This window comes from Puntigrus tetrazona, unplaced genomic scaffold (assembly GCF_018831695.1).
Source record: "Puntigrus tetrazona isolate hp1 unplaced genomic scaffold, ASM1883169v1 S000000148, whole genome shotgun sequence".
Taxonomy (NCBI): Eukaryota; Metazoa; Chordata; class Actinopteri; order Cypriniformes; family Cyprinidae; genus Puntigrus; species Puntigrus tetrazona.
In genome coordinates, this window is record NW_025047824.1 from 2534093 (window position 1) to 2560423 (window position 26331).

The following is a 26331-nucleotide window of genomic DNA, read 5'->3' on the forward strand; positions in this document are numbered from 1 at the left end:
TCGCTCCCCCCCTCGCGTGTTTACAGCGATTTGTGAATCACTTTGCGAATCGGTTCGATCGAGTCATTCAAAAGAGTTTGTTCGAGAAAAAACCCCAAACGATTCGTTCGCAAACATTACTTCAGCGCTGAAGCAGATGATGGCGAGGCGTGGCGTTCACAAACCCCCGTGTAATGATTGGCGTGCCAGAGTAAAAGACGTTTTCCTTTTTTTCCGAAAAAAAAGTTAGGAAAGGAAAGTGTCTTGAGAAAACATGGCGGAGTGAGAGAAAGAAACTTCACCGATGCTTCTTCGAAACGCCAGAAACGCTCCCACCTCAGGACATGTAGCGCGACCACACGCTTTAAAGCTCTACAAATCTGAAAGTAAGGTAAGAGTTTGATTTCGTTTCTCTTTCGTTAGTATTTTGTTCCTGACCAGCTTTTGGTCTGAACTAACGTTAACGTTATTCTGTGTTGCATGGTACCTACTTCCTTATCTTAAAAAATAAATAAATAAATAAAAAACATTTCTTAACTTAACTTCTATGGCAATTTCACGCAAAAACGACTATCTACTAGTTCAAATTATCTTTACGATTGATCTTAAAGACACGTCAGTGTATGTCGACCATGGCATAGATGGTGACCGGTTCTGTCAATTTCCCACATGAAAATACTATAACTATAATTTATAGTAAATACTAAAGTGCTATACTGTATATATTATAGTATTTACAACTTTCTTAATGAATGCTAAAGTATAGGCTGCTGTGGTATTAACTATAGGGATATACTATTTTTTTTACTACAGTAAACTGTAGTGTATTGTAGTATATTATACCCTATAGTGGTAGAAAACTAAGTACTTTCTTTATATTACTGTAGTTGTTATATTTCCATATTATTATATATTTAAAATTTTTATATTTTATATTATTATATTATTATTATATATTTCAATATATATATATATATATATATATATATATATATATATATATATATATATATATATATATTATATTACTGTATTTTATATATATATATATATATATATATATATATATATATATATATATATATATATATATATATGTATATATATATATATTCTTAGCAACAAAAATGGGTACATTTAATTTTTTTTTTAAATTAAATTATTTCCTTGTGGTATTATTCAACGCTTTTTTTCAAAATGGCAAAATGTTTTTGCCGTTTTACGTTTTTTATTTGGGCCACAGGATGATTTTTCATCACTCAGACTGAACTGCTGAAGATGTGCTGGAGGAATTCGTTGTGCTTCATTAAAATAAGGATGGAGTATGTTCCTAATTTATTTGTTTTTTAAATCTGTAAGCTGCTTTCCGAAGCCTCCTGTGGGATTTTATGAGAAACACCTGGAAAGGCACAGCGGCTCTTGTGTTCTCATGCTCGAATCTTCTCATGAATCGCAGGCGTTTGCAGCGCACAGGCTGCGCCTTCGTGTTTTATTCTGTTCACAAAGCTGTTGTCACTCTTGTAGAGCCTTTGAATAAGCGGCGCAGTGACTCTGGAACTGTTAGCATAAAGAAAGCACGAACTCAAATGATGGTGCAGTTGTTGTTTTATGCGATTTCGGATGGGTGTGGGTACAAAATTCCTGCCACAATTGTTTAGCGAAGTGTCAAGCCAAAAGGAAGATTTGTAGATTGTGTCTTTATCACATTCTTAAGTGGCCTGGGCTTCACTCTGGTTCAGGACTTTAGGAAAGGACCCACAAAACCACCGTGTTTGACCTATTTTGGTCTAAAATACGGAAGTGTCATATCAAATTGAACTTTTGTTTTTTTCTCAAGCCACTGCAGAGATGAAGGTCTCGGCCCTTTCCTGAGGATTCAGATCGTTGCTTGATCCGGTTTGAATGTGAACAATGCCTTTTAGATTTCTGCTCAATACAAGGAATTCCTGAAGCGCAAACAAATATGATTTATGTTGTGTTTTCCCACTGCTCTGCTTCTCACCAGGATAAAGTTAATTAACTCACAGTTTTCCCAATTTTAGGATCTTCTCGTATGCAGTGTTATTTGTAGTATTGTTTATAAATGTACTATTGATATATTAAAGTAGCTTTGATTTTTGTTTTTTAATTATTTTTTATTTTAATTTTAATTTTTAATTTAGTGCTGTCAATCAATTAATCACATCCAAAATAAGAGGTTTTTTTTTACAAATATATGCATGTGTGCTGGGTATATTTTTATTTGAATTTATATATATATCACAATTTTATTTTATGTATTATATAAGTATTTATTTATAATATCAATTATATGAATATAAATGTGTACATACATATCATACATATATATATATATATATACATACATATATATATATATATATATATATATATATATATATATATATATATATATATATATATATATATATATATATATATATATGCACACACATATGCAGACAAAAATATTATTTTGGATGCGATTAATCAGCAAAAACATAATTTATTATTATTTTATAGTTTTTCAGTAAAGCAATTTCATGTTGTTATGTTTACGTTAATAACTTAGTATTTATTTTTATTAGATTTATTAAAACATTTTGAGTAAACAAATAATAATAATAGTGATAATCAAAACATTATTTAATAAATGATCTACTTTTAGTTTTAGTTACCAGTGATATGGCTGCATCTGTGGAATGCAAAAGGAAATATTTTACAGATGTCAATTACCAAAACTTACAAATTTTGTGTGAGAAAAACATTAAAATATAAGCTATTTATTTATTTTAAAGCTCCCTTTTACCTCATTTATCTCATTTGCTCAAATGCCTAGCCATATTTAAATATATTGCACAAGGTTTAACATCAGCGGTGCCAAGAGACTTTTTGTGACTTCAAAAGACTTTTTGTGATGCTTTTTTTTGGTCAACTTTGTAGCCGGACAGGTTCTGGCCACTGAAACCTTTTTGAAAATGTCTCCACTTGCGTTTCTTGTAACAAATGGGCTCATCTGGGTGGGTCCGAAATGGCGTAAGGGTGAGTAAATGGTGTCTAATGTGTCGGCGTCCCTTCAGATGAAAGCGTTAATCCAGACTACAGACGGTCATGTTGGTTTCGCTCTTCATTTTAAATTAAAAACCGTTTCTCATGCGCTGGTTTCTGACACTTGCCCGGGTCGCGTCAAACAGCCACTGCAAAGCTGCGACTTTCCATCCTGGAACAAAAAGCGTCTTCTGGTGATCGGATGGTTGCTCACGAGGAAGCCCAGAGACTTCCTCATCTTCACCCGTTCACAGGAGATGCAACATGATGCATACTAAGTCAGAATTAGTGTGCATGTTGTGATTAATCACTCATTGACTTTTTTTTTTTTTTGTGAAATCATTAGCTACTTGCATATCAGTGTGTGAGTGTGTGTGTGTGTGTGTGTGTGTGTGTGTGTGTGTGGGGAGGGAGAAAGAGAGAGGGTCAAATTTCTTAGACTCTTTCTTTAGTGTTCGCTCGCCTGTCAGATGGTGGATGGTTCGCATCCGGTGAAAGCATGGACGTCTTCGCTCTTTATGTTTGCCTTTTATTTTAGACCTATGAGGACGTGATAGTTTTTATGTTTGCTGTCTAGGTTTTTGTTTTAAACTCAGACTTTTTACTATGAATTTAAATGGATGTGATCGCGAAAGACGAGGATCAAGTGTTTCATGTTCGTTCCAGGTAGGAGAACAGACCCGTCTTGCCATACGTCAACTTGTTTTACGGCGCCTTTTGAGCAACAAAGACTTCAGAAATGTCGTTTAGCGCTACATTTTCTCATTCTTCCACTTGTTTTTCCATCAGATAAACGGGGTTTGAAACGTAATACAGTGTGCGGGTGGAGGCGAGTGAATGAGGGCTCAGGTTTGCCGAGAGATCTCCTGTGTGTACATTTTTAATAGGATTGTTTAAAAATTAAAAGGGAGGGTCATCGGTTGTTGCGCTGTTTTGTCTCTGTACATCCTGAAATGCTGCAGGAGCATCTCACGCTGGACCTGAAAGACGAGTCAAGGGCCTGCGTTTCTTTCCACACATGCAGCAGTTGCAGAACTTTTTGGAGAGAGCTGGGGTTGGGATTGAATTCGGCATTATTCGGAGCAAAAACCAGTAGGCCGTGGCTCCAACAAGGCTTTGAAGTTTGGATGGGATCGTTCATCTAAACTTGAACATTTCGTTATCATTAACAAACTTTTATTTTTGTAGAACAGAAAAGGAGGTGTTTGAAAAGATGTTCTGCTTTTGTCGATGCAATGAAAGCTTTGAAAAATAACACATGTATTTTATTCAAATTATTTTTTATTTCAGGCATTTTATCTTAGTCTTCCAAAGCTGTACATGTATATTTTATGGTGAAAAGTAGGACAGTAGTAAATTTATTATTTTTTTTTTTTAAAATTTTTAAGATTTAGTTGTTTTTTTATTAGTATTTTATTTATGTTTTAGTAATTATAGTAGTTTGAACTTAATGTTCTCTACAAATGTTTTCAATTATTTTTTTTATTCTTAAGTTTTTCATTGAACTACATTTTTAACATTTATTTCAGTTACCCAAAATATTTTATATTTTTATAGTTAAAATTGTTTTGGTATGGAAGTCAAAATTAAGACGTTAAGTCCTTGAAAGTTATACAGTGGCTCTTCCTGGGCAAAAAGTTTTATTTCAGCAGATTTCATGTATTATTCTCCATTCTGTTAATATTGAATAGGCTTTTATATTAGTATTTTTAGTTTTCATTTCACTAGTAATTTCTATATGCTTTTTGTAATTTATATTAATTGCTTTATTTTTATTTAGATGTATTATTTAGATTTGCAGCAGTTTTTATGTGTTTGTATGTAATATTTTATTCATGTTTAATCTTTAATTACTGAAATCATTTTTTAAACATGTTTAGTTATTAACTAAACACCGATAGCACGTTGCTATCAACACGATGCTCTTGTTTGGCTTTGAAAGACTTGCAATATGGCTTCAGACATAAGTGGACTGCTTTTAATATTGATTTTGTCGTCGTTGTCATTTGTGCTCTCATTCTGGATGGAAAAAAGAGAGACTGTGCTAAAGGTTGTCCTTTTATGTTCCACAGAACTCACAGAAACACTTGAATGACAGAAGTTTCGTTTTACAGTGAACTGTCCCTTTAAAGAGTTTTAGGCAGATATAACAAGCAACATATGCCTGGCATTTCAGTAAGAAATTTATGACATCATGAGAAGTATGAGCCAATATATGGTGCATTAGTCATTTGCGTCGGTCAGTGGAGAAATGGCGTCAGATGCTCGGCCGGCGTCCCGCCTCGTTGAGGATAAAGAAATTAAAGCATGTGAACGCCGCCAGCCTTCCACTGAGGACACTCTGGGCAAAGCGCGGGATTTAACTCGGTCTAATGGATTTTCCCAGCGTGGCCTTGGTTACCTGAGTGTTTTTCTGACTGGAGTCGATTCGTTCTTCACGATAACATCTCGCTATACTTCAGCAGAAGAGTAATAGATTTTGGCAGTTTTTCTTAGATTTCCTTATTCCTTCGTAGCCTTCCTACCTTCACTTCCTCTTGCTGATTGTGGTTTCTAAAGTCTTCTATGTTGTTTGCCAGGATGTTTTGCACTTACTAAAACTTTCAAAAGTTCTTGTTTAAAAGTTTCAGCTTTTTAATGTCTATTTTTATGCATCAAGAATGCATTAAATTGATCATAAGTAACAGCAAAGACCTTTATAATTTGTATTTTTCTCAATGACAACCTTCACTCTGCTTCATACTGGCAGAGTCAATCAGTTTTGGAAAGTTGTTAAATTTCTTCATTCTTTAAAGGCTTTCAAGCCTTTCTACTCTTTCTTTCTCTTTTCTAACTTTTATTGTTAATGCTGAGAGTGACTAGTTGTTTACATATTCAGAAGAACATTGTGTACTCGATTAAAAATTGCTGACTAGATTATTTGCTTATACTGGCCCAAGCCTAAAGACTCACGTCTAGTTGTTTTGGGCCCCTCATTCTTTATCTTCTGAATGTATTTTATTATGAATATTGAAACTATCCTCAGCGAAATGTGAATTCAGGTGTCAGTTGTGACTGAAATGGTGCATGGAGCAAGCAAAAATAAGTAAATACACTCCAAAAAGGGTTTCTTAAAGTGGCACTATAATGGATATTTTGGTTTTGGGAGTCCCTAACAACAGGATGACATGCATGCAAGGTCAAAAAAATACTTTCATTGTCTCATAATATGCATGTATTTTTACCTTACTTGCACTAAGACTCATAAACTTTTTCTCGACAGTTAATTTTTCCAGACCCCTCCATTGCTTGACGTTAATCTGCGTTGATTGGTAGATTTCGTTAAAAGCAGTGTTCGTGAGCTTTTAACGCTCCAAAAGCGGCAGCTTGTGGCAAAGAATGAATTTGCATTTTTTTTTTTATTCAGACCAACACGAAAATCATGTTTTCCCAGGTCCGCCCGGGCAGTATGCTAACGTCTCACTTTGATGTCAACGCGAAACAGCTTGGGATTCGTTTTAAAAATGAATAATTTCCATAATTCAAAATCGACTCTTTCCTTTGAGAGCCAATAACATCTTGCACTTTCAGATTTAAAACTCTGCAGGATGTTTTGAAAGGTAATTTTCAAAAATGCCTAATAGGAGTACTTTAAAAGAACCTCTTAGTTAAATGTTTGTATAGTGGAAAGCTTCTAGAATTGTTCAACATTCTTCATTAAACCATGAAGCCATTAAAGAACCTTCCAAAAAAGGTTCCAAAATGTTTTTTTGCAGCACTTCCAAAAGAATTTTTGGTTCCTTAAAGAACCTTTTTCAGTAAGCACTTCTTAAACGGTGAAGAACTTATTTTTTCCATCATAAATACCTTTTTGTAGAATGGAAAATTCCATAAATGTTTACTGTTCTTCATGGAACCATAGATACCAGCAAAGAACCTTTATTTTTAAGAGCGTAAGCTGAAAACTATCAGAAGCTGCATTGCGCTTTTTTGCTGAAACGGACTAATCCAACTGGAATAACGAGTTTAGGACCTGTTACTCTCTTTCCTCCTTCATGCGTGATAATCTCCGTGTGTCCTCTCGCTCATAATTGGAATTGACGCTTGCCATCGGGTGTCCGTAGATGACACTGGCATGCTGCACTGTTGCACCTGTTATCAGCAGGCTTACTGGTGACCCTCCGTTTATGTGTGCGAGCCCCAGAGTTACCCGTCTCCGCATGTCTACAACAGAACATTTTACAAGCTAAAGCCTGGTTTGGTCATGCAGAAGCTTGGGAAGGGTCTCGCAAAGGGGGATATCTAGCAATTCTGTGTCTTTTGGAAGAGGTCGGTGCGTTTCGGGATGTGTCTGAGAGGATCGAAGCCGTGGGTCTCATGTTGCACCCCGTGGAGAATCAAACGTGTCTATCACACCGGAGGGGAGAAAGTCATGAAAAAGATTAAGATGTTTAGACGCTCCGCTGAACGTTCCAAAAGGAAAAAGGAAAAAAGGTGAGGCTTGTGAGTTTTCCCGCGCATGTGCGGTTGCTAAGGTGTTGCCGGGGTGTTGGTTTGAAAAGCCGTTCAAAAGTTAATTGTTTTTTGAAAGAAACTACTATTTTTGATCAGCAGGGATGCATTAAATTGATCAAAAGTGACAGTAAATATGCACATTATAATTTTACAAAAGAATATATGTTTTAAATAAATGCTATGCATCATGGTTCCGAGGAAATATTAAGCAGCATAACTGTTTTCATTGATGATGATGATAATAAGCGTTTCTTGAGCATTAAATTAGCAAGTTAGAATGATTTCTGAAGGATCATGTGACGCGAAGACTGTCGTAAAGATGCTGAAAAAAACCCAGCTTTGTTCACACTAACAAACTTCACTTTAAAATATCTGAACATTAAATTATATATATATATATATATATATATATATATATATATATATATATATATATATATATATATATATATATATATATATATATATATATATATAAAAATTTTATTTATTTATTTATTTTTTGTAAAAAGCTGTAAAAAGCACAACAAAATGACAAACAGAAGTCTTGTATGCAAATACAACATAGGCTACATGTTTGTATTTGTCACACTTTTTAGTTTCCCAGCATTCAGTCTTCTGGTTGCCGGTTCATGGAAGCACTTTCAGATGAGATTCTTTAGTCATTCTGTGAAACTCTCTAAACTGTTCATAAGGGAGTCATCATGGTTTTGGTGCGTGTCAGCCAAAACGACTTTTTCAAGAACTTGTGTAGACAAAGACCTAATGATGTTGGTGTTGTAATAATTTGTCTAGGTCTGTGGAATTCTGTTGTTTGTCACAGATAAATATTATAACTTTGTGACGCTTGGCGTGTTTAAAGGAATAGAAAATGCATTTAAAGTAAATAGACTTAAAACGAAAGCTGTTAAACTGACCTGGGCCCTTGTATGACCTCATTTGTAAGCCTCTTAAAAAGGCCCCTGTATGTAAATAAAAAAATACAGGGTCTGAATGTAATGCTAGAATAAGCTTAAACGCAATTACTAAAATGTTTATTTTTTTTAAAACTATTCTTATTAAAGTGTATTGCAATATTTTATTATTTCAGCTAGTTTTGTTGTGTCTCTGTGCTCATCCTAGTTACAGCCCTAGTAAATAGACATTTAGTTGAAAGTTATTTTTTTCATTTATGTATTTAATGTTTACTTCATTGCATTTGTGTATATTATTATTATTTTATAATTGATAATTATTTATTACTTAATGTATTTTTATGTTTTATGTGTGTAATCATTATTTCATTTTAATTATAATTTATTTCATTATTTATTGATTAATATTTCTTTGTTCAATTGATTTATTTTGAGTTATTAAAATGTTTATTACATTTATTTAGCATTATTTTATATTATTTATTTATTTATTTTGTTATTACATTTATTACATTTATTTTTTATTTTTATACTATTTTTAATTTATTTGTTACCAAAAAGATGTATTATTTATTGTGTGGTTTATGATAAATAACCTAATAATCCCATTTTATTTTAACCTTGCTCTTCGCTCACCTCTCGTGCAGGATGGAGGCCTCGTGTCTGGAACTGGCTCTGGAAGGTGAGCGTCTGTGCAAGGTGGGAGATTACCGCGCGGGCGTGTCTTTTTTCGAGTCGGCCATCCAGGTGGGCACAGAAGACCTGCAGATTTTGAGCGCTATCTACAGTCAGCTGGGCAATGCCTACTTCCACCTGCACGACTACAACAAGGCGCTGGAATACCATCGGCATGACCTCACGCTCACCAGGTCTGGATCTGGAAGCTTATGTCACCGTTTCAAAGCTGGTGGGATTATGTTCTTATCTAAAATAAGATGTTTTGTTATTGTGACTCTTTCAGAACTATCGGAGATCAGCTGGGGGAAGCAAAAGCCAGCGGTAACCTTGGAAACACATTGAAGGTTTTGGGTCGCTATGACGAAGCAGCAGTTTGTTGCCAAAGACATCTGGACATTTCCAGGATGCTCCATGATAAGGTGAGGTGTTTCACGCAACAAAAGGGCCTTTTAATGTAATAGTTTCGGATCATCATTTGTAATGAAAATGTATCTACCGTATGATTCTCATGAACCAATGGCGTTCTGTATTGACGTCAAACGTGGCGTGTCAAGGCACAGTGTGTATATGATAGTGTGAATAAGATCTGACGGCTATCATATGGCATCAGGCTGAGAATATCCCGTATTGACAATTTTTATGTCCTATTTTGGAGATTGAGAGCTCCTCCAGAACCAAGGAACGTATTTAAGTAAAAAAAAAAATCCTCATTGGTTGGAAAAATATCTAAATATGACAGAGATATAATAAAAAGCACTTTAAATGCGTTTATTGACTTGATTTTAATTATTAATTATTGATTTATATATTGATGAACAACTGTTTGAATATAAATAAATAAAATGGTTTGTATTTACAGTATTTATTTAAAATAAAAACGACTTTTTAAGAGAAGATGCATAATGCATAAATAAATAATATAGTAATGATTTATTAACTGATAAAATAAACCTGACTATTAAAGAAAACAAATAGCAATATGATTGTAAATAAAATGACTTAAATTTTTAATCACTTTCCCATAAAATGTTTATATATTATCAACTAAAATTAAGTGATTTTTTTCATAATAAAGTGTTTTTCATAATAAAAAGAAATAGGCCGCATTGCTTGAAAAAAAAAAAAATTTAAAAAAGCCAAGCAAAAATAGTCAATAAATCTATTTAATAATTTAATCTATTTAAAAAACAAACAAATAAAACTAACCGTTGAATATAACTTTCTTTTTGCTAATATCATTTGCTCATTGTTTGGGGAAAAAAAGAACGAACAAACAAACTGACAATTACTTAGTCATATTTTTAAACACTCTTTGAGTAAACATGTGCGTTGATTATATACATTTTTAAGATTTCGTTTTCCGTTTGATTCTCCCATGCTTGAGGGCGAGTACATGACGACATGAAGTCTTTCTATTCCTTTACACTTTTGCACAGTTCATGGTCAACTTTGGCTCGGATGTTTCTGGAAGTCCTGTCATCCCGAGACACCACTTGATCTATTTAAACAGACCATAAACCCAGTTTAAAAGCAAGCCGTCGATCCGTTTTAGGTGTGTAACGAGCGGTGCGTGTGGACTGACATTTGTGTGTGTGTGTGTGTGTGTGTGTGTGTGTGCGTGTCTGTGTGTGGTTTTGTTAGGTGGGGCAGGCCCGGGCGCTGTATAATTATGGGAATGTGTACCACGCCAAGGGGAAGAACATATGTTGGAGCGGTATGGACCCTGGAGACTTTCCCGAGGAGGCGCGCATCGCTCTGAAGAAAGCAACAGAGTACTACGAGTGAGCCAGCCAGCATTTGTTGTTTTCATTCTTTTTAACACCCAAACCCGTGTGTAGACGACACACGTGTGCCAAAAGACAAAATATTTAATTTCTGAAAGAACATGGCCGAGACCGCAGCCGTGCTTTCCAAAAGCATGCTAAAGGTTTTACCGTTTAATCCCCGCCGCTGTATCTAACACTGCACCTCTCGGTTTGAAGAGCGAATCTGGCCATTGTGAAAGAGTTGGGGGACCGAGCGGCGCAGGGCAGGACCTACGGTAACCTTGGCAACTCGCACTATTTGCTCGGAAGCTTCCAGGATGCTGTTCTGGCTCACGAACAGGTATTTCATACAGAGCGTTTCTCAAACGAAGCAACCCGTGGTTTCCATTGAAATGGACAAACGGAAAATGTCAGATTATGGATGAAAACGCACAAAATACTGTACGTAATGTTTTTTACAGCGCCTGCTCATTGCAAAGGAGTTTGGAGACAGAGCTGCAGAGCGGAGAGCATATTGCAACCTTGGAAATGCATACATATTCCTTGGACAATTTGAAGTTGCAGCTGAACATTACAAGTCAGTTTTTAATTTATTTTATTTAAATAAAATTGTTAACTTAATTTGAACACTAAGAAACATTGTTTAAATGGAAAAAATAAGCTTGTTTAATGATTAATATTTTTTTTTTTTTTATTTTAAATATTTGTTTTTATTTTATTTATTTTTGTTTTAATATTTTATATTTTTTTTTTTTTTTTTTTTTTTTTTTATATAAAAACGAATACAAAGAAACTTCTTATTTGAATAATTCTATTCAATAATTTAACTGAATTTAATTTACTTTACTATTTTATTCCAAGTTGATATACAAAGCACAGAATACAAACATATCCCTTATATTAATATTTGTTGTCATTTTTGTCCTTGCAAGAGAGGAAAAAGCAACAACCATGATTATTTCTCTCTTTTTTTTACATTATTGCTTATTTCAGTATAATTAATTTACAAATAATAATTTATTTACTTTTCACTGTCCTATTTATTTAATTTCCATTAATATCAACATTATATTATAGCCAATATAACATTTTTTTTGTACTTTTTTTTTCTTGCAAGGCGGAAAGAAAAACATTTAGCATATATAAACATTTAAATAAACTGGGTCCAGATGTACTTAGCAGTCTTATATCCAAGTAAAATATAATATGAAAATATGATATTACCATTGCACAAGTCCAAAAAACATGTAAGTCAGTACTTTGCTGTTGGATGAGCTGGAGTCGTATGGTGATGAGGTGATTGTGGTGTGTTTTTCCTGCAGGCGGACGCTGCAGTTGGCTCGGCAGTTGAAGGACAGGGCCGTGGAGGCTCAGGCCTGCTACAGTCTGGGCAACACCTACACACTGCTTCAGGACTATGAGAGAGCCATAGACTACCACCTCAAGCATCTCATCATCGCTCAGGACCTCAAGGACAGGTAAACTGCTTCTGACGCTTCCTGTCTGTGCTGCTGCTCTTCCTGACGTCTGACGCCGTCTCCGTCTGTGTGCGCGTAGGATCGGAGAAGGGAGAGCCTGCTGGAGTTTAGGGAACGCCTACACCGCACTGGGAAACCACGAGCAGGCCATGAGCTTCGCTGAAAAACATCTAGAGATCTCCAAAGAGGTGTGTGTGCATACTGAAATAACACCAACACACTTCCTGTCTGCACTGTTAAGTCCACGGGTGCATCACATGGAAAAAGAAAGAACAATAAAAAATTATGCTTTAAATAGAGAGACTGTTTTAATATATATATATATATATATATAATTTTTTTAATTTTTTTATTGTGGTATCAGTGCAAATATAATTTTTAGTTCCTATTTTTAGTTTAGCAATTAAGTTTTAGAATTTTTTTTTTTTACCTGGATTTTTTTATTATTTCAGTTGATAATTGTTTTATTTGAAGTAATAAAATATTTGATTTGTTTTTAGTTAACGGTAGTAACTAAACCTAAAATATTTTTTCATTTAATAATTCTGTTCTTTTTCACCCCAAATTCTGTTTTTAAAAGCAAGTTCTTGTTTTCCGCAGTCATTGTTTCTGATACATTTAATCAATCAGCATAAATGAAAGTTTATACAACACACTTTTGTGATTAAAAACACGTTTAACATCAAAATATTTTTTTTTTTTCTTAATGCAAGTTCCTGATCTTATAATGAATGATTTGTCATCGTTATTACACTGAAATCTCGAAATAATTTCCTCTGAAGTGACTTTTCTGTACTGTTTGTTGCATTAGACTTTGTTTTTTTTGCCCATTTCAGTATTGAGAATTGGGGAAAATGTGTTTACATTTATGAGGTTTTTGTCCAAAGTGAGTTACAGGGTTTCTGTGCAAACCATCAATGTTCATAAGAGGCAAAGTCAGCGTTACTCGAACGCTAGATTAGATTAGGAAACAAGCTCGAGCAGAGGTGAAATACAAGAAAGCAGCTGCATAAAAATAATGTGAGAGTAAATATTCTTATTTCTTTCATTTGATTTTGAGGAGAAATGTCACTTAAGCAGGCTTCATGTGGGTGAATTGAGTGTGTGTGTGTGTGTTTTCTGGTGAAGCACTTCCAGTAATGTTTTTTCCTTCCTGTGCGTGTGTTCTGCTCAGATTGGAGACCGTGGTGGGGAGCTGACGGCTCGAATGAACGTATCTGATCTGCAGTTAGTTTTAGGTCTGAAGCAGAACAATTCAAACACTAACAGCCCTGCCTTCATCGAGAGTCCGCCCGGTGACAGCAGTCTGCCTGGTAACAGCACAATCAGCTTTACTCAATAAAATACATTACAATACAAAATTAAATTCAGATGGAAGAGCGGGAATTATGAAAATAAAAAAGGAATAAATAATCATATAATAAAAAAGCTAATGCAATAAAGTATACAATAATAATGTATTAACATGGTTAAACAAAATTATAGTTGTGATAAGTACAAACCACAAAGTATTTATTTATTTTTTTATTTTTACCAAAAATAGTACTTTATGTAATAAATTAAAAACAAAATGTTCATTTAGAAGTTTGCAATACAACTGTTCAAATGTCTGATTATTTTCAAATAGCTAAAACTGATTTAAAAAACATTCCCAAAATATGCAGTTTATGCTGTATTTTGGCATATTAAAGTTTATTTTGAGAGTACAATTTTTGGAGTTTGATGATAGTGCCACCTACTGGATGAAAGCTGTACATTTAGTTTAAACTCTAATTTAATTGGCTTGAATATCCTCCTTCTGCTGTTTTAATTAAACACGTAAACAAATATACATTTATTGTACAGAATTACTTTGTGCATGATTAATATGCTTGACAGAAACAAATACTAGTAAACTTACATAATAATATATGCTTTTAGCACAACTGATCTACAGCTTCTTTGTTTTTGTAGATGGAAGAGCCAGAGGAAGCAGGAGACACAGCATGGAGAACATGGAGCTCATGAAACTCAGCTCTGACAAAAATATGGTGAGACTTTTACTATCAAAAACCGACTTGATTATATGGTTTTAATTTTCACTGCTAGCATCGAAGTCAGTGTCAAAATTCAGACTTCATAGTGTTGCATATCAAATCGTTTACTAAACAAAAGTATTCAATGCCTTAACTGTCCAGGGCCAGGCCTGTGAAGAGTCTACGTCCCCTCAGCAAACCAAATCGCCAACCAAATCATCCATAGCCAAGACGTCTTCTAAACTTTTCTTCATCAGTCGCTTCAGGAGCAAAAAACACAGGCTGAATGGGTCGAACTTCAGTCCACCAGATGAGACCCACAGCAGCGGCAGCCCACCTTCAGTCCGACTGGACAAACAGGTCAAATACTAATCTTTTCCGAAGGACACGCGACTAATAGCAAGTTGTGCCCCTATTATGGATTTTTAAAAATGAGCTTTCATGCAAGTGTGTAACGCAGCTCTAAGAAAACATCCTGCAAAGTTTTCAATCTAAAAGTGCGCCATGTATAAAGTTATTGTCTCTCAAAAGAAAGTCGACTGAAGCGAGTCGTTTTTAAACGAATCCCATGCACTTCAGTCTTTTTGCGTTGGTCTGAATGAAAACGCAAATTCATTCTTCACCACTAGGGGTCGCTTTTGGAGCGGTAAAAATAGCGGTTTCCGTGGTAACGCTGTAGGCAAAGCAGCACTGTGCTCACAAATGCTGCTTTATCAGACATTACAGGCATGATGAGATGAAAATGAGACCAATTGGACCAATCGCCGCAGATCGTGAAAATGAGTCGTTGAGAAAATTTAGTAAACGTAAAAGTATATTATAAGACAATAAAAGTTTTTTTTTAACTTAGCATACATGTCATCCTCTTGTTGGGGACTCCCAAAACCAAAATGTGAACCTTTCTTAACCCATAATAGGGGCATTGTTATATGAATGAATACATATAATAAAATGTTTATGAATGTTATCATTTCCTTTAATGGTTTTTCCCACAGTACGCCCCAGACACTTTGGGTGATGATGGCTTTTTTGATCTTCTGAGCCGTTTTCAAGGCAGCCGCATGGATGACCAAAGGTGCTCGTTACAGGACGGCCTAAGCCGTGTTCCCACCCCTTCTGTTCCCTGTGAAACCCCACCTATAGCCTTGAAGAAACGTGAGTCGTCCTTCCTCCCTCACTGACCTCTGTACTTGCATATGAAGGTGCAAAAGCACTAAAAGTGCGTTCACACTGACAGCGATTTAAAGCAGAAAAATAGGAGCAGAAGTGAAACACGGTGAGCTGAAATTAACGTTCTGCAAATAACAAACCTACTAGCAACTAACACAGCAACTGATACGGTTTGAACGGATCTTTAGATTACATCAGTGTAGTGTACATGCAATACATACACACTGAACATGACAAAATCACAGCCAATTATAAGATACTTGAGGTGTTAGAAACAGAAAACAAAGTATCTTGTTTTTTGTGTCCGTTTACAGTGAAATGTCAAACTTATTTTGCACATTAAAAATAAATAAAAATCCCACATACACTTTTTTCCCCCCATTCTTTTATTCTATAACAAAATAAAAATTATTTGGTCAATAAGTTTTTATGTATATGTGTGTGTGTGTGTGTGTGTGTGTGTGTGTGTGTTGTGTGTTTCTGATACTCATAAAGGTTGCCTTTATATAATTAAATCAGCAAAAACACTAATAATGTAAAATAGTATTACAATACATTTTTTTTACTGTTTTATATTGTAATAATAATAATAAAAAAAAAATTTATTCTTAATGCAAAGCTGAATTTTTTGCATCAGTACTCTAGTCTTCACTCTTTGATTTCACATAATCCTTCAGAAATCATTCTAATATGCTAATTTGCTGCTTAAGAAACATTTCTTATTATCAATAATAAAATTAGTTTTGCTGCTTAATATTTTTGTGGATAAAAAAATCCGGACTCTTTCCGTTAAAAAAAGAACTTGAGATACATTTTTGTTATATGTGACTCTGCACCATAAAACCAGTCATTAGGGTCAGTTTTCTGAAATTAAGATTTATACATAGTCTGAAAGCTGAATAAATAAATTATCCATTCATGTATGGTTTGTTAGGATATGATAATATTTGGCTTAGATATAATTACTAATACAACTGATCTGGAATCTGAGTGCAAAAAAAAAAAAAATCTAAATATTGAGGAAATTACCTTTTAAAGTTGTCTAAATTACGTTTCTAGCAATGCGTATTACTAATTAAAAAGAGTCACAATATTCTGGAATATTTTCATGAAAATATTCTCAATAAATTTTAGTTTGAAAGTGAACTAATGCTTTAAATAAAAAGTGATTTTTTGGCTATTGCTACAAATACACCTCTGCTTCTTAAGACTGACGCCAAACTTGAACAGTTGTGTTTGTATACGTGTATATTATTTCTGTGTTTAAATGGATCGCATTGCTCTGTTTTTAATCTTGTCCAGCTATTTCTACGCCCGGAGCAGAAGCATCGGCACAGCCTGGCCATTTCCTAGACCTGCTGGCCAGCTCACAGAGCCGTCGGCTGGACGAGCAGCGGGCCAGTGTGGACAGTCTCCCGGGTCTCCGGCTGGACCAGCGCCACAGCCAGGATGTTCTCAGCAAACTCATGGCCTCGGCCGGTAACAAAGAACCAGAAGAAGACTTCTTCGACATGCTGATTAAGTGCCAGGTTAATGTTGTTTATTATAAGGGTGCATGGAACTATGAGCTCTTTCTGAAAGCTTGTGTTGAATAGACGTTTTTGGCTTTGACAGGGATCCAGACTGGATGATCAGAGATGTGCTCCTCCGCCTCCTCCCACCAGAGGGCCTACAGTCCCAGACGAAGACTTCTTCAGCCTCATCCTTCGCTCTCAGGCCAAACGGATAGATGAGCAGAGAGTCATCTTACCATCAGACACAGGACCCCTTCAGACCAATCCTGACTGACATGTTCTATAATACTATTTTATGACCTTGCAACCTCACTGAAGTCTTACTCATTAATCAATGCCTTGCTGAAAATCAGAGCCTACGACATGATTTCTCTTCTCACTTAACAAGATTTTTGGAGGAGATGTATGAAGTATTTTATTTTATTTTTTTCTAATACCACGATCTGAACTGGATTCAGATGTTTCTGTGCAGAATATATGCTTTTATTCAAAGACCGCAGTCTCTTTCTCAGGGATTCAGTACAACGCACTGAATGCATTTCATTTACCTGGATAACTGGATGGATTAAACCAGCAGTAGACTATGTCAGACCGTTTTATATATATATTTTTAACACTAAACATAGTATCAATTCTGTATTGATCCTTTCTTCGACTTGAAATGTTTTGTTATCTTTTAATACAACCTGAGTTCCGGAAATGCTGGGACGTTTTTGAAATTTAAATAAAATTAAAACTAAAAGAATTTCAAATCACATGACCAAATATTTTACAATATAACACAGATAATATAACAAATGTTTAAACCGAAAAAAGTTGAGTTTTCAAATTTGTTGCCTGCTGCAGGTCTCAAAATGTATGGGATGTTTACCATGGCTTTTCAAAGACATTCGAAGACGTCTGTCCATTGAGGTTATGTGTTTTGGTGTTGGAAATCTTGTCTGATACAGATCTCCAGGTACTGAAGAGTTTGATTTGTCTTTGACATATTTTTCATTTTTTGATATGCTAAATGGTCTCTATAGGTGAAAGATCTGCTCAGTTCAGCACTGGACTCTTCTACTACCAAGCCATGTTTGTAATAGCTGCAGTATGTGGTTTTGCGATGTCCTGCTAAAATACACAAGGCCTTTCCTGAAATACACGTTGTCTGGAGGTGAGCATATGTTGCTCTATAACCTTTATATACCTTTCAGCAGTCATAGTGCCTTCCAAAACTGCCCATACTGTGTGCATTTATGCTCCCCCTTACCATAGAGATGTTTGAATCGAACACTGATAACACACTGGAAGGTCTCCATCCTCTTTAGCCCGGAGGACACAGCGTGTGTGATTTCCAAATTTTGTCTTGTCTGACCATAAAACACTTTTCTACTTTAACAATTCATTTTAAATGAGCCTTGGAGCACAGGACATGGCGGCGCTTCTGGACCATATATGGCTTTTTTTCATGATAATGCTTTAGTTGATACCCATTTAGTAATGTCTATGACAGAATCATGCCTATGAGTGATGAGGTGTTGTCTGACGGCCCGAGGATCACAGACATCCAACATGATGTTGTCCCCAAGATGTTGTCCCCGTGTCAACTTTTTAAAAACCTGTAGCAGGCATCAGATTTGAAATTAGCCCATTTAGTGGATAAAAGTGTAAAATTTCACAATTTAAAAATTTATGTTCTCTATGTAACAATTTGAATAAAATATTGACTCGTGATATGAAAGTAATTTTAAATTTTTTTAGTTTTCATTTTATTTAAATGAAAAAAAAAACAACATCTCAACGTTTCCTAAATTCGGGTTGTACCAGTGAAGCAATGCTCCATACTATTATTTTGAGCATTTAGAAACAAGCAAACTGCAAAAGTTCGGATTGTAAATATAAAAATATAATGTTCTGGAACGTATAAGGCAAGAATGTATTACTAATGTTAAATGACAAGAATAATAAAGACTCATTTTAATAGATCCTGCTTAATTATAAACCACAAACTGACACAGTTTAATATGCTGGAAATATTTTATTAGAAGCTGAAGCTACACAGGACAGAGTAACCAACACCATGAAACAATTAATGTTAAGGTTAACGACATGAATGACGTTTGAAATCTCTTAAACTCATAATGTCAATTTAACAAAAAAAAAGGTGAAAAGACTAAGTGTCTTGCATAAAGCATAAGTGCACCTACATCATGATTAAATGCACTGTGAGAAGTATAATGTTTACAGCTTGTAGGTTAAGAGAAACAAACAGCCGTTATTTAATATCTAAAGTGGTTTATATTAAGTGGAGCCATGACGTTTCCTCTCTTGTTAATTTGATTGGTTTAACACTGCTGTTTGACGACAATGTTGGTGAATCCATGCACCTGAGTGAGCTGAGGACAATCAAGTGAGGCCAGAAGTTTATGTGGGCCATGACATTTGGGAATAAACTTCTCCGTCAGGCACACTGTGGCATGCCCTGCAATGTCACTGTGAAAGAAAGAAAGATTATTTAATACTACTGTGGTTATTATTATTGTTTTTTTTCTAATTAAATAATCACTGTCCAGCAATAATAATTAAGAGAAAATTAAAGTGAATAATGCAAAATTAGTTTGTTATTTAATTTAAGAAATTAATTTAATTAAATTTACCCATAGTTAACAACTCTGGCATGCTGCAGTCCAAGTCCCACAAAGCGGAATACGGTGTTCTTCAGAACACAAGGCAGTGGATTCTGGAAAGTTACTTTGATTGGCACTTCTTGACCCAAGACAGCATCACAAACAGGCTGAGAAGAACCACATACAAGACAATTTAGCTCTAAATGATTTTAACCAAAATGATTTCAGTTGAATCGTAACTTTGTTAACCATAACTCACGGCGATAACAAGGTCTGGTGTGCGCATTCTGAAGTTGTACTGGGTGGCCAGAACCTGCTTAGTCTGAGCCACGTGTCCAAAGAGGTTGAGCATCAGTGAGGCATGATCCACCAGGTGTTCCTTATACTCGTCATAACTCAGGGTCCATTCCATAGGTCTGCCTATTTGTGGGGAAAAGTGACAAATATTGAATGAACATTCAAGTTTCTACTGCAGCTGTTACAAAATGTCATAATTTCTTACATTCAGAAGGCTTGAGCTCAATGCATGTCTGGTCCTTCTTCAGGAAGGTCTTCCTGACTCCCGTGTAGTACATGGCTGCAGCCTGGCTGTAGAGGGTGACGCTACGAGGTGAGCTGCATTTGTTTTTCAGATTGATGCAAAGCACAGCATCTTTGCCCACACATGGTCCATCCCCTTTCAGGTTGACTTCACAGACAACATCCTCAGCACAGGGCAGTGGGTATGTGCATCTTCTCAAGCCATGACGAAGAGCTGTTTCCAAAGCAGTGCACTTCTCAGAAGAACCTGATCAATGAAAGAAAGAGTACAATTTACTCTGGGATGAACCAATGGAGAAACACCAACATTCGTCATTAGTATAAGCACAATGGATCAAAGTGTGCTGAGTATTGGAATATGAGTTCTATGAGTGCTGGAATTGATGCATGTGGTTGTTACCGAGTGGGTGTTTGTAGAGGTTTGTGATATCCACACGTTGATCTGAGCCAACAGCCTTGGTGCTGATACAGTGACCTACTACATCCTTCTCAACATGGACAACACCAAATGTACCATCACATTTTCTCTGCCAGTAAACTTTGTCATTGTTCACCTAGAACACACAGAGACAAACAGGAACCATAAGTCATATGTCATTATAATCTCTGTATGACACAATAGTAAATTAAAGGAATTTACATACTTCAGCGAAAAGGAAGGGTACATCATGCTTCAGGAAGGTCTGTCCTGTGCGGATCGCAGCAACTGAGGTGGGACCACAGCGGGAGAAGCCCTGGCTGGTGAGTTGAGGAGTAGAATCAACCACCTGCCAACCTCCAAAACCAGATGGCAGGTCAGGCCGAGTCATCCAGGCCTCATTCCACACGTGGTAGTTCCTGCATGAAAGAGAAGATGAAAGAAATGGAAACAGTTCATGCACATTCAGAAGAAAATCTTTAGGACATTGCAAATGGTAATGACACTTACCAGATTGAATCACGGTTCATGTGATCGATCAGCTGGAATTTCTCATCCAAATAGACGTCAGATGTCAAACAAACATCAGTGTCATGAGCAGAGCAGAAGTTTGAAACTGGACGAGAAGGAATTCCCAAACACCTTAACACTACGAGAAAAAGAAGAAGAATATAAGTGCATTACATCTACAATCACAAAACATTTTCTCCTCGTCTGTAGGAACTCTTACGTGTGTTGGTGACTCCAGCAAAGGCCAAGCTCTGTCCATATTTGACAGGTATTCCTCCACATTTGTGGTACTGTTTCAGGATGGCACTGCTGCTGCACCAGGATGCTGGAGCAGTTCCATCTTCATAGCAGTTTGACCAGTTACCCACCAGCACTCCACAGTCTTTGTTGGCAATGACCTGATAAAGAGAGACATTTGAAACTATTAATTTTGAATGCAGAAGCCATACTTAAAAGAGAACAACTAAAGGCATTCCATTGTGAAATCAGGGTGTTCATAAGAAGAAAATGAAGACTCACCATGTCAGACAGCACTCTGGAAATGTTAATGGGATTTCCCCATCCTGAGCAAGGTGTGCAGCTCCTCTCCAACACATACATACATGCAGACAAGATTCCCTCCTCAAACTAAGAAACACAAAGAAAAAAGAAATTGGAAATTGAAAAATATGCCATGCTATTTCTTGTGGAGTAGAGCTTATTCTCTACACAGATGCTTCATTAGAAATGGAATGTGAAAAGGCATTTATGACAGAAAACTCTTAAATGCACAACCTTGTTATTTATGGGGTTACATACAGAGTAGAAAAATAACTCATTTGTTGTTTGTGCCATTTGCTTGTGACATACTATTCCCACTGATATAAGTGGATTCTCAGTATCTCTTTGACATAATGTTAACTCATGTGTAGGCACTTTTGTAATACATTAATGACATTTCTGGTTCTTACTTGACCAAAGTTCCATGTTCTGCAGCCAATCTGCTGCTTAGTTCCATAGTAGATTTTGCCCATATCATTCAGCACATACTCAGCTCTCTCTGCCTCATCAGTCAGGTACACACAGTCATCTGATAAAGAGAACATTTGACTTTAAGATTCATTAAGTTCTTTCCACATTCTGTTTAATTGTTATACATTCAGGTTTCAGAATTAGATAAAACACTTACCTTTACACCAGGGGTTGAACAGCATGTAAATGTCATTTTCAGGAACATAAGGTAAAGTGAATCTTCCTCCTGGACAGTGTGTCACGACACTGAGCTGGTATCGTCCAGCACAAGCAGTCGGAACAGAGTGCACACACAGTTTGATTCGGTTTTGTCCTTTTTCCACAATCTTTGCCCCCCAGCAATCTTTCTTGAATTCTTCCACTATTGGAACGATCACATAAGTGCCGTCCCGGATGGATGGGATGTGACCTGTCAAACACACAGAAGAGCAAGAGATTTCAATGATGGTAGAAATGTTTGTTCAGCTCCTCACATGTTCCTCCTCTACATACTGTATCTGAATGTCCTTTGTTGTCGTAGATCATATAGAAACTAACCTAGTTTGAGCTCCAGGTGAAGCTTGTCACAGCTGGGATTGAATGGACGGCAAAGATCAACCCACATATTGAAACACTGTCCTCTGCGGACGATGAGACGATCATCAAGGAAACAGTGTGTGTGATGCTCCTGACGATTCTGTCCAGTCCTGCATTTGAGAAGGTCAACTTTACTCACCCGGAGGAGAGCATCTGAGAAAATGAAAAAAGAAAGAAGAAAACAGGTAATTAATTATCAAACAGATCAATGATGAAGTTATGAGTACACATCATGCATTGCAGAACAAAGAAAAAGAAAACACAAAGACTCTTACTCTCTGTTCCACAGACTTTTGTGCTTTTGCAATCATCCACGTATTCCTTCACGACAACTTCCTTTTTCTCATATTCATGGCATGTACTGACAGAGCTGCAAGGATTAGTGTATGGAATAGCACAAGGAGTAGCGCGTGGGTTAACGCATGGGTTAACACAAGGGTTGACGCATGGGTTAACACAAGGGTTAACATATGGGTGAGCATAAGGGATAGTGCAAGGATTAGCACAATGGTTACCATATGGGTAAGAGTAAGGGATAGAGCATGGGTTAACACAAGGGTTGCTGTAAACCGGTGTGTAGCAGGTTGCTTTCCTGCAGCCATCCTCCTGCAGTTTAATGGCTGGGAAACGGCCGACGGTGCAGAGGTTTTTGTATGGGTTGTACACAAAAGGCATGCTGGGTAAAAATGAAGAAAATGAAAGACATGAGTGTCATCTGTAATTGGTCAGTAGATGGTTAGTAAATTCATGAACAAGGTCTCTTTGTTCCTAAAAAAAAATAGCTCCAATTTTTCTTGTTTTTACTGGACCTCAAAAAATTATCATTAATTTGGTTTCTTGGGAACATTACGCTGTTCCCAAAAAGCAGACATATAACTATAACTATATAACCATATAAACTATATAATCATACCAGAAAAGGAAAGACTTCAGAAATAACTCTTGATGTACAAAAGCAGCCTATGAATTGTCAGCTTTTTAATAGCAATTCTTAATAAGTTCCCAACAATTTCCGAGATGATTACTTACATGGTTTGAGTCCTTGTCTGTTCAAGAGAAAGGGGAACCGAATGCTTGAAGTGCTAGAGCAAGTGATCAGTAAGTCCTGCTTTAACCAGCTCGTCGCTCGTACTGCAGTCGGTCTTCACACCAGACGGGATATTTATGCTACATCTCCATCTCCACCCCATCCACAGCTCATAGCTGAAGAGTTTGAGTAATTGTCCTCTTAAGAAAGGGATGAAAGGATTTTGAGTCATGTTCATTTTTGCTAATTAACTGGACATAATTAATCTTAGTTTAATTGTTCTGAACTTTTAAACTGTAAACGTCTAGTCATTTTTTCTAGTCATTTTCCAGACTAATACCTTGTCTACACCGGACGTGAGCAATGTGAATAAAATATATACAACGGTAGTAAAACTAATATAATAATATATTAAATATTATCAATTTTATTTATTCTTACAATATATCTTGAATTGTCTGTATTCTCCCAAAGATTAGGATATCAGAAACATTAAGTGAAAGTATGTATGTTTTTAACTGACCCTGTTTGAAAATCATGTTATATTAAGAGATGCAAGGCTCTTTTTAAAATGATTTTTTTAATAACATACATTTTAAAGAATGGAGCTCATTTCAACAAAGAGATTAAATAAGGCAAAATTAGCTCTGATACATTCAGTAATAGTGCATTATTATATTAAATTGGAGTATGGTTAGGAAATCATTATTCTTTCATTTATTTCTCATGATTTTCAGAACAAAGACTACTCTTTGATATATGATTGTTAGTCAGTTATTAAATAGAATGACTCATAAAATTTGAATGCAATATATGGAAATTCACATGAAAAAGAATTAGTGAAAAATGTTCTTAAATTGTTTTAATCTTAGTTTCTTAAAAGAAGATAACATTTAACTTCAAGCCCCTACAGAGGCCCCTAAACTGATGAGGAAAGAGATGTCTGTTATTTGAAATGGTGTAAGGAATATGATTTTGTAACTTCAAACCAGCACGTACTTTTGGACTGGATTTATCATCTACAACATAGAAGGCATTGTCAAGCATTTAATGATTTTTTTATATAACATAATTGTTTATCATCCTCGTCCTGAACCTTATGCTCCACCTAGATGAAATATGAGAAAATAAGGAAAAATAGCCATAATAGGACCAATTAAATCAAAATGACCCCAAATCATCCATAAGTCATAAGTCCAGTCCATTTTAAAAGAACCTGATTTAAGCAAATTGATATGACATGATTATAGTGTGTTTAGTGATTCTGGTCTCACATAACAGAAAAAGGCCCAGTATCAATCAATTTATCTATCTATGACTGGATTTTGCTGAGTTCTATGTGTTCCTGGGTCAACATGATTTGTTTTGTTGGAACATTTTAATCCAAAAATGTAATTTTGACCATATCTCTACACCTAAACCTAACCTTACTCATGAGTGATGCATAAAGGAAATGATAGATGAATGACTGCTGTACAAGCCCCAAACACTGTAAGCCTATCTTCACAAAAACTATAAACTGGTTCTTCAGATCTGATTGGTTAATCACAATGTTGTTCCAGGGTCAACAAAGCTGTCAACCTGGGAACATGTCGAACTCAGCAAAATCAGGACGTGCGACGTCCTACAGTCCCAGAGTCATCAGACGCAAGAGGATTTCTTCTCATTTAACAAGATTTTTAAAGTAGGAAATGCATGAAGTTTTTTTTGCTCCCTGTCACCATGATCTGAAATGCATTCAGATGTTTCACAATGCATTATATTGCTTATACTATATGGCTTATATGCTTATATGCTTAGACCAAGACCATAGACCATTCTCTGGGATTCAGCACAATACACTGAATGCATTTCATTCGCCTGGATAACTGGAAGGATTTGCTCAGCGGTAGATTATATGTCTATTATACTATTTTATATGCAAATAATAACTGTTGTGGAATTGTTAGAAAATCATGCACACCTGAGGTGGTGATCATACCTCTCAGCACTCCTGTTTTTCCCGGGTGTCTCCCGTATGACACACCCATCTCTTGCCCCCCTCCTATTTTTTTTTTCTGGGAAACTCCCACAATTTGTATGGCCGAAACCTCATTATATAAATAATCGTGTCAATATATTATGTTAAGTATATCCAGTTGCCCGATTTTGTATGAAACGCGTCCTATTCACACAATTGACACATCATGCAAATTTCAACCTGTTTGTGACCTCAACCTGGCGACATACAACCCAGTTCCGATGTCAATTATTCTTAAACTACAGTTACCACACCTCAAATATTGATCATATGTTGTATTTCAAGTCAGTTTTTGACTTAAAACGAAATGTATGTAGGATTAATTTCTTATGCATTTATCCTACACCTCCTTTTTCAATTTCAAAATGTTATTTTAGACCTATTACGGAGGTTTGACCATTCAGTTATTAAAGCGAGAGATGTAAAACACATCAAAACTCAAAACTCATGAAACACATAGAACACTGGTTTAAATAAAAAACACACTGGGACATTTGACTTCACATGACACTTTAACGTTATTGATACTACTGAAAGTAAATCATACTTTAAATAAAAGTTATT

The 26331-nt window shown here is 35.7% G+C and overlaps 2 protein-coding genes across 4 annotated transcripts; one reads left to right on the forward strand and one right to left on the reverse strand.

Annotated features, from left to right (window-relative positions):
* Positions 1-159: 159 nt before the first annotated feature.
* Positions 160-17801, forward strand: gpsm2l (G protein signaling modulator 2, like). 3 transcript variants are annotated; one of them, XM_043230343.1, is made up of 14 exons: positions 160-370; positions 9083-9304; positions 9397-9532; positions 10755-10894; positions 11096-11219; positions 11341-11456; positions 12202-12357; positions 12437-12545; positions 13532-13670; positions 14311-14387; positions 14535-14732; positions 15368-15527; positions 16845-17071; positions 17157-17801. In XM_043230343.1, exons 2-14 carry the CDS (start codon positions 9084-9086, stop codon positions 17328-17330), a joined length of 1977 nt encoding a protein of 658 aa, XP_043086278.1. In that variant the 5' UTR covers positions 160-370; position 9083; the 3' UTR covers positions 17331-17801. The 3 variants fall into 3 exon arrangements, with proteins under 3 accessions (XP_043086278.1, XP_043086279.1, XP_043086277.1); XM_043230344.1 differs by having other exon boundaries at positions 160-365; XM_043230342.1 differs by lacking the exon at positions 160-370 and adding an exon at positions 3528-3693.
* Positions 17802-19156: 1355 nt separating this feature from the next.
* On the reverse strand, positions 19157-23845 carry LOC122332888 (protein-glutamine gamma-glutamyltransferase K-like). The gene is made up of 14 exons (XM_043230341.1): positions 23750-23845; positions 22996-23396; positions 22682-22873; positions 22302-22553; positions 22084-22202; positions 21653-21760; positions 21354-21531; positions 21134-21272; positions 20850-21042; positions 20606-20759; positions 20168-20452; positions 19925-20085; positions 19696-19832; positions 19157-19531 (listed from the first exon to the last, which is right to left on the reverse strand). Exons 2-14 carry the CDS (start codon positions 23393-23395, stop codon positions 19384-19386), a joined length of 2466 nt encoding a protein of 821 aa, XP_043086276.1. The 5' UTR covers position 23396; positions 23750-23845; the 3' UTR covers positions 19157-19383.
* Between the last annotated feature and the right edge of the window lie 2486 nt (positions 23846-26331).